At 47.8% G+C, this 13,826-nt stretch overlaps 6 protein-coding genes across 6 annotated transcripts; 3 read left to right on the plus strand and 3 right to left on the minus strand.

Moving 5' to 3' along the window:
- Window positions 1-133: 133 nt before the first annotated feature.
- FMAN_13136 (uncharacterized protein) lies at window positions 134-1,542 on the minus strand (the record flags this gene model as incomplete). Its single annotated transcript, XM_041832568.1, has 7 exons — window positions 134-163; window positions 217-326; window positions 383-862; window positions 912-998; window positions 1,055-1,303; window positions 1,353-1,386; window positions 1,447-1,542. 7 exons carry the CDS (start codon window positions 1,540-1,542, stop codon window positions 134-136), a joined length of 1,086 nt encoding a protein of 361 aa, XP_041683018.1.
- A 543-nt stretch (window positions 1,543-2,085) lies between these two features.
- On the plus strand, window positions 2,086-4,362 carry FMAN_13137 (related to monooxygenase; the record flags this gene model as incomplete). Its single annotated transcript, XM_041832569.1, has 11 exons — window positions 2,086-2,216; window positions 2,272-2,315; window positions 2,365-2,559; window positions 2,613-2,702; window positions 2,752-2,898; window positions 2,952-3,310; window positions 3,365-3,401; window positions 3,448-3,577; window positions 3,644-3,692; window positions 3,757-3,858; window positions 3,919-4,362. 11 exons carry the CDS (start codon window positions 2,086-2,088, stop codon window positions 4,360-4,362), a joined length of 1,728 nt encoding a protein of 575 aa, XP_041683019.1.
- A 133-nt stretch (window positions 4,363-4,495) lies between these two features.
- On the minus strand, window positions 4,496-5,888 carry FMAN_13138 (uncharacterized protein; the record flags this gene model as incomplete). The annotated part of the gene is made up of 3 exons (XM_041832570.1): window positions 4,496-4,900; window positions 4,957-5,160; window positions 5,229-5,888. The coding sequence occupies 3 exons, from the start codon at window positions 5,886-5,888 to the stop codon at window positions 4,496-4,498; spliced, it is 1,269 nt and encodes a 422-aa protein (XP_041683020.1).
- A 1,039-nt stretch (window positions 5,889-6,927) lies between these two features.
- FMAN_13139 (uncharacterized protein) lies at window positions 6,928-7,940 on the minus strand (the record flags this gene model as incomplete). The annotated part of the gene is made up of 2 exons (XM_041832571.1): window positions 6,928-7,472; window positions 7,532-7,940. 2 exons carry the CDS (start codon window positions 7,938-7,940, stop codon window positions 6,928-6,930), a joined length of 954 nt encoding a protein of 317 aa, XP_041683021.1.
- Window positions 7,941-9,359: 1,419 nt separating this feature from the next.
- On the plus strand, window positions 9,360-11,966 carry FMAN_13140 (uncharacterized protein; the record flags this gene model as incomplete). The annotated part of the gene is made up of 2 exons (XM_041832572.1): window positions 9,360-10,747; window positions 10,793-11,966. The coding sequence occupies 2 exons, from the start codon at window positions 9,360-9,362 to the stop codon at window positions 11,964-11,966; spliced, it is 2,562 nt and encodes an 853-aa protein (XP_041683022.1).
- Window positions 11,967-12,549: 583 nt separating this feature from the next.
- FMAN_13141 (uncharacterized protein) lies at window positions 12,550-13,798 on the plus strand (the record flags this gene model as incomplete). Its single annotated transcript, XM_041832573.1, has 2 exons — window positions 12,550-12,639; window positions 12,719-13,798. The coding sequence occupies 2 exons, from the start codon at window positions 12,550-12,552 to the stop codon at window positions 13,796-13,798; spliced, it is 1,170 nt and encodes a 389-aa protein (XP_041683023.1).
- Window positions 13,799-13,826: the final 28 nt, after the last annotated feature.

The raw sequence follows: 13,826 nt of genomic DNA on the forward strand, positions 1-13,826 counted from the left end.
TGTATAAAATACATTAGGGAGTAACGTGCTAGGGTCAACCACTATTACCATGGATCGAAAGTCAGCGGGAAAAGTCTTGGTGGAATCAAACGCTACTCTTAATTATCTCAAGTATACACTTCAACTTCAGAGGTCACTGCGATCCATAACATGAGAATTTAGGCTACCAACACATATCAGTATAACACAATACCATCTATTTAACTAGACGCGAACCAATATCTTGACCTGGGTGTCCTTGTAGTTAATCAGCGCCTTAAAACCCTTTTCTTCAATTTCCTCCATGTCAATCAAGCTAGTTATCATTGGCTCCGGGTTCAGATCACCTATTTTTGTCAGCAATCTGTCAATCTACGGTCATAGCGTGAATTTGATGACCTACCACGCGCAAGAGCATCGATGACCTCCTGGAAAACCGATGCCGTATATGTCGCCGAGCCTTTGAAAGTTCTCTCATTCAGCATAAAATAGTTGGGCGATATGGTCACCTCGGTTGCCCAGATTGCCACATTCACGATGACAGCTCGGGGTCTAGACGCAGCAAGCGCAGTCTCCAGAGTGCTCTGCACGCCTGCGCAGTCAAAGACCACTTGGACGCCTTCTCCTGCGCAAAGCTTCTTGCACTCTTCACCTACATTCGTCATTGTGGGGTCCAAGACCGTGATGGCTCCGAACTTGGTTGCAAAGTCTCGTCGTTTGTCTGCCATCTCGGTGATAATAGTCTGACTTGCGCCCTTGCTCTTGAGAACTTGGAGAATGGCTAGCCCAATGGGTCCAGCGCCGAGGATGAGGGCCGTGTCGCCAGGTTTAAAGTCGCTCTGCTGCACGGCGTTCCAGGCCACCGCCAAGGGTTCGACCAGAGCTTACGCTGTTAGTCGCGTATTATCCAAATTGGGAATCCGAATGCATACCGGCAACTTTCAGGGGTATATTATCAGGAATCTTGAAGACCGAATACCGTGGAACAGTTGTGTACGTGGCCAACCCTCCGCCAATTCCTGTGATGATGTCAGCCACGCACCCCGTATGTATGTCTCTTGTTAATCTCCCGTACCGCTGAGGCCGATGAATCCAGAATTGGTGCAACAGTTGATCAGACCCCTCTGGCATGAATTGCAAGTTCCGTCAAAGATGATTGGCTGGACGACTACCCTGTCGCCTGGCTTGAGGTCATCAATCTCGTCACCGACGTCTGAAACAACACCACTATACTCATGGCCAATGATGACAGGGGCACTTTTGCCAGTCACAGGGTGAGGTGTTGTAGGAATCAGGTAAGCACCCTCAAGATATTCGTGAAGATCTATATCTTCATGTTAGTAACGAAACCGACCAGGTGATTTGGCACCTACCTGTTCCGCAGATTCCAACAAATGCCGGTTTCAGCTGTGTTTTTAGTTAATATCGCGACAGCGGTTATTTTCGATCAGCAGGGGAACGACTGACCTGAACTTCTTTGGGACCAGGTTTTGGGACATTGACTTCCTCGATTCTAATATCGCCCTTGCCATGAAAAACAACTGCCTGCATAGTGTCTGCCATGTTGTAATGTCTTTTCTTTATCAAACAAGAATTGTGAAACTGCTATTTTCAGTAGCCAAATTGATCAAGATCGGTCTAGTCTACAGTCAACATTAGGCATGTATTAACATAGTATATGACTTTTGACAATGACCAGGCGACAATTGCCGCGTGAAGAGATCCAACTCCACTGTTTCCCCATGGGGTTCGAATGCGGGGCCCTAGCCGTTCGGCTTCCCGTTCTCTCCGCAGGATTCGTCGCCCCGCGGCGCGACACAGCCGCGGACGACCGAGTGACTCTACCCGACAAGGTTTAGGTCTAGAACACTACGTTGTTGGCCTCGGTCAGGCGACGTGACTGTATCTCACTTCATCGCGCGGTGCCTAGGCTGTCAGTCCCATGTCGTTGTAGTAGATTTTGATCGTGTATTGTAGCTAGCTTTGACCAAAACTGGGTACTCCAGTATATATGGCAAAGAGGAAATTGAACCATCTTAATATAGATCAATTGTCCTCTAACATTAAGCGACAAAACTTCCTTGCGATTACCCTTGTACGCTCAAGATGTCGGTCCAAGCACACTCAAAGCCTCGAAAGCTGAGGATTATTCACGTCGGTGCAGGAGCGTCAGGTCTTTTAACTGCTTATAAGGCCGAGCGTATGCTGCAGAATTATGAGCTTGTCTGCTATGATAAGTAGGTTAGCCGGCTTGGCTTCGTTCACTCCCAGATGCTAATGTTGCTTGTTCAGAAACCCGGTCATAGGCGGGACGTGGTATGAGAATCGTTACCCAGGTATAACAAGAAAGCTCCCTTTACCAGTCTCTTAAGTCTAATGTCTCAGGTTGCGCGTGCGACGTACCTGCTCATATATATACGTATTCCTTCGAACCGAACACTGAATGGTCTTGCTACTATGCAAACTCTGCCGAGATTTATGACTATTTTCTCAGATTTGCAAAGAAGTATGATCTTGAGAAATATGCTCAGCTGCGAACCACAGTAATCAGCGCGACTTGGAATGATACTGAAGGGAAATGTAAGTTATAGAACTAGTCTTGCCAAGCTATGAGTGTTAATACGTTTTGGCAGGGGCTGTCAAGTTAAGCCAAGATGGTCAGGAGAGAACGGACTACTGCGACGTATTGATGAATGGATCGGGAGTGGTCAACAAAGCCAAGTGTGAGTACATTACACGCAATCTCTTCAAAAGTTTCTCACATCCTAGCAGGGCCCGATGTCCCTGGTCAATCCTCCTACAACGGTACCATAGCTCACAGCGCAACCTGGGATCCCAAAATTAGTTGGGAAGGCAAACGGGTTGCACTCATCGGAACCGGCTCTAGCTCTGTGCAGATGCTGCCACAACTCGCCAAAGGTCAGTTCACTGGAACAGTGGATCTTTTAATTACTAACATGGACCTGCCTTAGGTTCAAAAAGCCTTCACGTGTTTGCAAGAAACTCGATATGGATTGTCCCTTCACTAGGCACAGATCTCAGCAAGGCTAATTCGGAGGGCAATAGTCCTGCCGAGCAACCAGGCACGCAAATCTATTCTGAAAAGGACAAGGAGGAGTTTCGCAGAGACGCTGCGGCGCATCTACAGTACCGGAAAGGTCTTGAGGCAACTCTGACACGCAACTTTCCATTCTTTCTTAGGGATTCGCCGATGAGCCAGTGGGCTACTGCTGCTATTAAGCAGGATATGCTGAAGAAGCTCGAGAGTGCTGATGAGGACTTGAAACAAAAGCTTATTCCATCTTGGCCACCAGGATGTCGACGAATCACGGTAAGTTAATCCATATTCTTCTTTAGACGTTCTGTTGACGATCTCACCTTGCAGCCTGGCAATGACTATCTAGAGAGCTTGGTCCAAGATCGTAGGTTATACTGCACTAACGTGCTTCAGATGCTGACATACACCAGATGCAAAGGTTGTCTTCGAAGGCGTTTCGAGATTCACTCCTACGGGCCTTGTCACGAGCGAAGGCAAGGAATTCGATTTCGATCTGATTGCCTGTGCTACAGGATTTGACATTTCATATACCCCGCATTTGTAAGCACTTTCCATTCATGGAACCAAATACAAGTGAAAGGAACGTCACTAATTTAGCTGTCGCAGCAAAATCACTGGTGTTGATGGTGTTACGATGAAGGATGAATGGTCAGAGGTATGTAAAGTGCGCCGCGTTTCATCTTACGAAATAAATGTGATTGACGCATTCTTACCACCAGAATCCAAACATTTATCTTGGTATCACTGGGCCCAAGTTTCCCAACTACTTTGTCATCAATGGACCAACAGGCAACTGGGGTCAAGGATGTGTACTTCCTTCGGTGAGTCCGGACCCTAAAGCTTACTATTAAATCACAAAACTAATTAACTTTCAACATTAGCATGAGGTTCAAATTGAGTATGCTATGCAATGCTGCATCAAGATGCAGAACGAGGGCATCAAGGCCATGGAGGTCAAGCAACTTCCCACTACGGAGTGGAACGAGCATCTCGACAACTGGCACACCAAGTACTCAGTCTGGGCTGGCAACTGCCGTTCTTGGTACAAGGCGAATAAGTCAGACGGACGGGTGTATATCTGGCCTGGCAGCATGCTTCATCTGCTCAAGACTATGAAGACGCCTAGGTTCGAGGACTTCAACATCACCTATAGAAACGACAATATGTGGAGTTTCTTGGGTAACGGCCGTACTCAGATTGAAGAGCTGGCTGAAGAGGGGGTTGATGTTGATCTTGCACCGTTTATTCGGGATCAAGATGTTGCCTGGACGATTGATGATCCTTCTACTCTAGCAGCAGTTGCAAGCCGTGAGCATAAGCTTTGAGCATCTTGGTTCAATTAGCGCCGATCAATGATTGTGCATAGATACTTTGTATGCGAGATTTGAGGTGAAGGACGATGCGAAACTGATTTAGTATTAGAAGTCTCAGAAGTCACCTAGAGCTGAGGATCCGAAATCAAGCTTTATCCAACTCGATCGAGGCAATCTTTATCGCTTCTTCGATATCGTAATCCCAGATCGTGGGTAGCGTCTCCTCCAGCTCTTTAAATATCTTATCAAAATCACTACCAATCTCAGTTTGACGTTCGAATAGTTGACCCGCTCGTCTAGACTTTTGAACGACCCATTGGGCTCTTTCCCGTCGACTTCTATCAAATGCAGAGAACGCAGCCTCGATATTTGCACCTCCTTGGATCGTGTCATGCGCCAATATGGACGCTAACACAGCAGCGTCTTCAATACATAAGCCTGCTCCCGCTCCATGATGTGGAGATGAAGCATGTGCTGCGTCTCCGATGATACATACTCGACCTGTTGCAAAGGTCGGAACTGGATTCTCGCCTAGATCGAAAATGGCCCACTGTCCAATATCAGTAAACATGCAATGATGTAGCTACACATTAGATGTGTACTCACGCGGTCAAGCCTCTCAGTATTATCGAGAATCTTCAGTACAGATGGCCGGAAGCCTTCGAAATCATGGAGAAGATCTTCTTTGGTGGCCGGAAGAACCAGCTGGCTCTCACTTGGCCACTCTTCAGAGCTTGAACAATATGCCACTACATTCAAGATCGTCCCATGGGCGACCGGGTAGCTCAATAGATGCTTGTCCTTTCCCAACTGTCCGTTTCAGACGTGATATCAGACTTCATTCTATCACAAAAGGTGACTTGTTAAGGAGAACTTACCCACATGGTAGCATTGAGAGCTCTCTCCTCCCCCAACACCTCAAATGCTTGTGGCATGGCAATCATTCCTCTGTAAGCGTATTTGTGCGTATATGAACACTTCAAGGACGGATGATCTGCCCCAACTAAAACTTCACGAACTTTGGATTTGATGCCGTCACAGCCAACAACAGCGTCAGCTTCTTCAATCGACCCATCTTGGAAGACAAGGCGAATTCCACCACTGTCATGCTCCTCCACTCCTTGAAGTTGTTTGTTGAAATGAACCACATCGCTAGGCAGGAGCTTGAGAAGTTCGTTCACAAAGGCGCCCCGATGGCAACCCTGGAGTCCAGTACGATTCTCAACATGGAACAAAGGGGTTTGAGTAGTGGCCCCGTCCATGCCGTCAAAGAACTCAAACAAGAAGCTTTTCTTGGACTCCCAGGTGTTACCATTGGCGACTTTTTTAAATGCTTCATGGACGCTTGGATCGCAAGCTGCCATGGCGTCTTGCGCATTGGGACTTATTCCCAGGCCGGCACCGATGTCGCTAAAGGCGTGCGCTCTCTCGTATATTTTACAGGGGATGTTCCTTTTGAGAAGTGAAATTGCGAGGACAATGCCTGCAATACCGCCGCCAATGATGGCGATCTGGAAATCTTTTTGATCCTGGGCCATGATTAAAAATGTAAGAATGAATCCAATGTTGGGTCTAGGAATTACATCCCCATGAGAGATTAAATGCTGTGGTCTTTATATTACGCCGCGCCATGGTATGCCGAAACAGGTAGTTGTTTGCGCATCCAGTTCTGCCCAAGTATGAAGTCTATTGTGACTGGCCAGAACCATTCTTCCTCTAAACCTGACGTTGCATTTGACTTCCATGTTTCATGTGCTATTCGTGAACTACCGCCTTGCCGTGACTTCCGACTTTAGCGGGCGCAACCCCGTTACGGCAGATATCATATATGTACTCCGTAATACAGCCCCGGAATCGAATTCCGTCTAATTCCGACTAGTTTAGGCAGAAGGATTATCATTTCTGTATTATCTAACTTAGGAGCCCAAAGCCTAACCTTATCGCAAGCAAGCATTCAAGTAGCTTGGCAAATAGAACCATTAGAAGTTACGGGCCCGGGCTTTTTGCCCATTGCCGCTTTGACCCCGGGCACTAACGGACTCCGAGCCGGTACAGTAACCCCTCAGTAGCGATCAATAGTTGATGCCATCCAGCGTAAATCAAACGGCCATAGCGTCATTTGAGTTCAAAACTTCCTACATTTGCAACCAACCTTTTCCTTTCCTCGGCATTTCGTACCGACTTATGCTTATTAGAACATGAGGCTTCAATCTAGTGAACGGCGTTCATCTGAAATGGACATCTTCATATCAAAGCCTTCTAATGTCTCAATTCGGGAGTCAGGAAAGACGGGCATAGTTCTTTTCGTCGACCCTGTGAGTCGAGGTGCTATGTGGAGGTAGCTAGGCAAAAGCTTTGATGCCCACAGCACGCATCGGTAGTCATAAAATATATCGCGTTCTCATTCAGCACCTGCGTTCGCAACCTGAAGCTTAACCTTCTACACAGCAGTCAACTGTTCAGTGGTTTTCACTCAATTACACTAAGGCTTTCAGATTAATAAGCTATTTAGTTGATGCCATTGTGCAGAGAGGTGGAAGAGCGAACATACTCGGGTGTAGATATCACCGAACCTAGTTAAATGTAAAGATAGGAGTTCAGGACCTTTACTCCTTCTTCCCACTCGCCGGATTGGATCAGGTTTATCTCACTCCAAAATCCATGCTCTGCCCCTTCAAGCTCCGTGTATCTCAACTTGGCCTTGGGATTGAGCTCTCGTAGCTTCGCAACAAACTTCCTACTTCCTTCGATTGGAACTTCGCTATCATCATTACCATGATGCAACCAAATGAACGGAAGTTCCAGCGCCAACTGGGGGTTATCCTCTAGATACTCTATCGGAAACAGGCTGCGGTCGTCACCGAAGAACTTGGTGTATATACCGTGCTGCACCATTGCGATTGGCAGATTTGAGATGGCCCTGGTTGTTGGGTGAGGCCCGTCGGGAAGCTGCTTGAGATGCTGAGACACAAGTTCATAATCAATTTGCGGATATTGGCCCATTCGCTTGGGGTAGGCTTTGCAGAAATGGTCGCTTCGCATGTCGATCATTGGGTAACTTGCGATAACAGCTCGGAATGCAGTCGGATGACGCAAGGCTAGTTGAATCGCGAGGTAGCCACCTGGAATTATACCATTGTCAGTATTCTGTCTCCGGCCTCAATGAAGAGGGGTTGCTCACCCGCACTCTCGCCAGCCAGCAGAACCCTACCTAGGTCTGCGCGGCTCTTCCCATTCGTCATCGTTCCAAGGGCATCGTCCAAGCTGCTTTGAATCCAAGACCAGACACCTTCGATGTCTTCAAGTATGTCCATCCCATTAGTCTCTGGGAGTAGTCTGTAGTCACAAGACACCAAAATCGTACTGTTCTCAAGGGCATATTCAAGGATCCTGGGGGGTGTAAGTTGTAGGTTGTCACGGCTGCCATAGACGAGAAAGCCGCCATGAAATCGAATAAGAACTGGACGTTCGCCAGATGGTAGAGTCTTGGGAACAACTAAATCAAGAAGAATGGGTTGTCCTTCAATCTCCTTATAAGTGAAGGTGGCGACGTTGAACTCGTCAATAGGTAAGACTGGCTCGGGTACCATTGCTGCTGCTTCTTTTCGAGGTTGATGATACTTACTTCGTCTTCAATCCCGTTTACTCAAGGTAAGCGCCTTGTTGTATTATATCTGTCTGGGCCTGCTCAGCAAACAGTAATCAAGTTGCTTTAATCTTGCTATGGCGGGCCGCGGGCCCGCGACTTCTGCTTGTATGAGCAATTGCCGGTTCAGACTACAACCTTGACCTGCAGATTGTAAATCATTGGTGAATTACTTGGCGCAATAATGACACAAAGTGACAAGTGCCGGGTAGCTCACTCCGCATTCCGGGTACCCGCGGCGTCCGTGGGTCCGAGGACGGATGCAATTCTTTTTGTTGACCCTTTAGTCTTCTCAACCTGACAGTATCACCCTTAAGCCGAACTTCATGAAAGTCAGTGACTCGTACGATTAAGGACAGCTTTATCTAAAACGGCCCAAATGGCGGTGCCATCTTGACAAAAAATAATACCATGATGTCCTCGTTGAAAGGAGAGCTATGATTGGTCCGGAGCAAATAAAGCCTTGACCCCTGCTTGTAAGGTCCAATAGCGGTTGTGTAAGGGGTCGAGTCGAATTGGGTTAGATGAAATTGTGCAGGCGGAGAGCCTAGACACGCGCCGCGCCCTAATAATAACTCAGTCACGTCCAGAACGTCACTTCACTAGGAACCACCAGATTTCAGTCTGATGACTGGCGATGCAGAAGGCGTACACATTCCTAGTTATTAACTGCTCAGCGTGTCATATGAGCTGGACTTATCCTGGCGGAAGGAAAACACCTGATTATTGGGCCTAACTCATAACGCTCTTTTCGCGTGGAAATAACACTTGAATTGCATTGCCTTGATCGCGGCTGATCGGCGCAGGCTGACCCACACTGTCTCTCCTGCCAAGCTCAGCTTAGCACGTTTTCGGCCAAGCAGTGCTGAACACATCTCAGGCCAAATTCTTAAACACGCCATTCTCACTCACCGTTCACGCTGTGAGCGGCCGCCAACACATTGTGTGGGCCATTGTGCATTGGGACTATTGAGTTAAAGGTGAGCTATTGAATAAACTATGAGACTATCTCATTTTAGCTTATGCCATGTCCAGTAGGCTACAAGCTAAAGGTCTGTTCTAGCCTGAAATGTGCTATAGCTAATTTATTAGTGGCTAGCTAGCCAAGATTGACGGGTCAAAAGGAGATCTGGAACATCACTCAGCTGGCCTGGCTGTAAGCCTTATCCAGAAAGAGACTGTAATTTAAAAATTCTCAACGCTCAACCAACAGTGTCTGATTGCTCCGCATCGTAAAGTAAATATAGATAACTCCTTAAACCGCGTAAATCTCATTCTGTATTCCTGGCCCTCAGAAAATTGACTCTTTTTTGCTTCCTTGGTACCATTTGCCTTCTGTCATTCGTTTCTGAAATCGCCTACCATGAGGGCCCTGGAAATTCGTTGGACCCTCTGGGCCCTACTCCCCTTCCTCTCTGCGTCGTTTTCAGAGGCAGCCGCACCAACATCCTGCAACGAAATGGACAGTACCTACTTGGCTTCAGAAAATGGGTTCGCTATTGATTGTGACACCGACACGGGCAACCCAGCTGTTTATGCCACTTATACTGTCGGGGATTCGTTCGCATCGTGCATAATGAGGTGTGACGTCGACGATGCTTGCATTGCTGTAAGCTATCAACACGATACCGGCGATTGTGATTTGGTTGCCTCGTTTGTTCAGAGAATGCCTTCGAGTGATCATGATGTTGCTGTAAAAGCATTTGCGATATCATCGCCTACAACGTCTGAGGTTGCGTCGACATCGGATGCGCTGTCTACGTCAGATGCGATATCTACAACAGACTCCACAACCCTCCCGTCAACAGCATCAACATCCGAAGCCCTATCTACTTCAGACGACACATCCCTGACGTTAACTGCATCAACATCAGATGAGACGTCTACATCACCCTCTACAACCCTACTGGAAACGGCATCGACATCAGATACGTTATCTACGTCAGACTCTACAACCATAATGTCAACAGCGTCAACAACAGATACGGTGTCTTCAGACTCTACATCCCTGCCGTCGATCGCATCAACCACAGATGCGATGTCTACATCAGACTCTACGACCCAACTCTTAACGGAATCGACATCAGACCTGCTGTCTACATCGGAATCTGCATCCATATCAAGCCCATCTTCAACGGCAACAACATCGGATATCTTGTCTACCTCATCCGACTCTGCATCCACATTGTCTACATCAAGCTTCACCCCATTCCTGTCAACAGAGACATCTACATCTGAATCAACATTGATACTCACAACCTCAGGCTCATTTGTATCTTCATCTATATCTCTTTCCGGCTCAACTACAGTGGATGACGTGACCGTTTCGTCTTTGACATCTTCTGTCTTGACATTCCTTACTCTGTCTACCTCAGCAGCTATTACAGAGTCATCAACCATTACATCTGCGTCGTTCTCAGACTTTTCGACCTCAGAGTCTACATCAACTCTCCCAACTGCACCTACAGATGAGTCCGTGACGATCGTTGCATCAACCTCTCTATCCACTATCACCACTGCGTTCCAGACCTCGACCGCCAACCCTACGAACGCCTCGGCTTCCACGACTGTTTCAACTGCTTCAAGTTCTGCCTCCAACGTTCCCCATCTGGATATGTACGACTATCTAGGCTGCCTATCATCGCAGGAGGAGTTCCCGTCATTCACAGAAATTGGCACTGCATCAGATATGACAGTAGAGAAATGTATTGAAATTGGGGCCGGCAGCCAGTATATTGGTGTTCACCGACGGTAAGTCACACAATATGTGAGAGTCCTTCATCTAATTGTCTTTAGATCTTGCTACAAAGCGGACAATCTTTCTGGTACCGAATTCATCGCAGATACAAGGTGTAATATCAGGTGTCCAGGCGATTCCACTGTATTCTGTGGTGGCGATAACAACGCCCAGACCAGAAGACGTCGATCCATCCCATCTAACTTCTTCTTGACGCTTTACCGCCTCTCAGCCTCAGCATCTTCAGCATCCTCGGCATCTCTTTCCTCCACGCTGACCTCCTCTTCCCCAGTCGTTACGTTGCCAACATCAACTGCACATGCGACCACAAGTAACAGCAACGCGGCCTTCACCTCCGGTGACTCGACTACAAAGACATCTGAGAGTGCTGTGCTCACCGATGTCGCCACTGCTACGACTATCAACACTGCTTGCATCACTCGCACTACACTTACAGACACAGTAACAAGCGTCACATATGTCACAGTTGATACAAGCTTATCCGTGGTTACCACTTGTGTACCAGTCACTCTGGTATACAGCCCCTGTGGCTGTGAGCACGAGACCTACACAACCGTCGATATGACAACTGTGACCTCTCCCTGTAGCACTGACGCATCCTATGCGAAGGATTCCATCACCCTCACAGTCCCTAAGGCTTGTGAGACAATGACCAGTGCTGGACAGTCTGCAGTCCAATATCCTTCTGGCTGGATATGGTCTCAGACATATTCCGGCCATGGTAGTTATTACCTAGCGCAGCCAACAGCGGTGCCACAAAACGACTCTGGGTCAGACAATACCCAGCCATCCCAGGTCGTCCCAGTAGCAGGGCCAGAAACGATCTCAGAAGAAGGCAAGGCTTCAGCAGGAGGGGCGAAGGCCACTGACCGACCACAAAAGGCGACTGGAGAGCCGTCATCTGAATCCGGATCTGACGGCTATGATCATCCCGAGGCCTCGGCATCCCAACCCACGACTTCTCTTCATCACGAACAGATCCCAGCAAAGGAGTCCAACGGCCTGGAGACTCCTTCATCATGGACAACTCATCACGGCAACCACGACGCCTCAACTTCGGCCAGCAAGACAGGAGCAATGGACGAGACAGCTCAAAGTAATGTGCCGTCACAGTCTGGCGCAGAAGGATCCACGCCAATGACTGTTTCAGGAGCTAGCCGACATCGTTGTGTGACCTGGGCTGTTGTTGGCTTGGCCCTTATGTTCTATTAAGAGTGTTACCTTGGGGCGATGGTGAGAATGCCAAAGTTGGGCATAACGATGCAAGATTTACTATTCAAATAACAGCATGAAACTGTTTCTTCTAACGCAGCGCTGGCTACTTGTGCAATAGACAAAGGGTATACTACCTAGTTAGCAGGTTAGTATCCTAAGTATATATTTAGTTTCTTTAAAGCACTGAGTACTACTGCCATCAGTAGTGCTTAGAGATATCAATTTATTAATTACTTTGGACTTCTCTTAAAATGCATCAATTAACATACCTGAATTGCCTGGTATAGACTCTACTAAGAACGAACGTTCAATATCACTCCATGCCATAGGCTTAGGCAAGGACACAAGCTGATGAGTGCCGGGTATCTGGCGCCGCAATTCGGGCGCCGCGGCGTCCGCGGGCCTGCTTCATCATTTACCCCGCGTTTGATGTTCGCGAATCTCGAGATAAGAAGATGATTGACTTCTCGGCTGCCTGATACATATAACGTGACATTGAAGTATATCAATAATAACAGAAACTTCATGCATTTAGAAGCCTATCTTCCGCAATCACCTCCATCGTTTCCTACCTCCTATAATGGCTGACTTATACTCTTGGTATTCTGTGTTGTTGGCCGCACTAACCGCGACCCTTGTATGGTGGAGTAACAAGAAACAACATGAACCAGTACGTCTCTTCAGGCGAAGTGCCCTTTGTGATCACAGAGGAACATGCTAGTAACAAAACATTGATATCGTGACATCAGAAAAGCTCCCTTCCCCAAGAAAGCCAGCACCACCACCACCAAGAGTTACCGAGCGATTACAACGACATCGAGCCACTGGAAGACTTTGACTTAGACAAAGCCGAGCCAGTGCAGACACGGCCATGGAAGCCCAAGTATCACCTCACGATGGGTCTTGAGAAATGCACATTCTCGGACATCATACCGATTGACAAAACGTTAGAGGAGAGGCTTGCCCTGCGACGAAAGATTGTCGCTGAACATTCCGATATGGTCATTGCTTCTGAGCCCTGTTCGGAGGCTGCCGTCAAGGAGTTTTACGTGTGGATGGTAAGAACATACCTGCCGCGAAGGTATCCGTCTCTCTACCGTTCCAAAGGCGACACACTCTTTGGTCCAGCATCAACTAAGCTTCCCCTGGACCCGCCGAACGACGTCAAGGCGATTCTCCGCCTCCTGGCTGAAAACATCGATGCAGAGCTGTTCTTTCTCCAACGGCAAGGCGACAGTTACGTTGCAAGAGCACTCATTGATTGCTATCCTTTCTCCTTCAACCCTGCCTTCAAGTTGAATAAAACCCTAGCAGAGATCCATGGCCCAGTCCCTGGTTACAAAGAAAAGCTTGAGAGGCCAATGAATCGCTACTTCACGTCCCTTCCAAAGGGCAAAGCTGTCAAGCGTCACAACTGGAACATATCCATTGACCGCGATCTCTTCGCACCGAGAGAGAACCCTTTGACAGTTCTCCCCCTGTGTCTGATGGACTGGATCAGGACGGTTCTTGATTGGCTTGGTATTGGGGTGTTGACGATGAAGAATACTGATCTAGACCCTGAAGAAATGAATGTTCGATGTGAGAGGCAAACGCTTCATAGGTTGATGGAAAATGATAACACGTTAGTGTTTTCCTTCAAGACATATCAATACTCTCTTCGGCAGATTCGGGACGAGGGAGGGGGTCCGGCATTGGCTGAAGCGATAAGGGGGATCAATCGTGGCAGTGTACCTCGGGTCGCGTGGTATAAGGCATCGGTGTATTGGGAACGAGCTGTTGTAGATTATCTTTTTGGCGAAAGTTCTGAAAATTCTGGGAATTTGTAAATAAATTTGAGGCGTTTGCCTAGTGCGA

This window comes from Fusarium mangiferae (assembly GCF_900044065.1).
Source record: "Fusarium mangiferae strain MRC7560 genome assembly, contig: FMAN_scaffold007, whole genome shotgun sequence".
NCBI classification, from domain to species: Eukaryota; Fungi; Ascomycota; class Sordariomycetes; order Hypocreales; family Nectriaceae; genus Fusarium; species Fusarium mangiferae.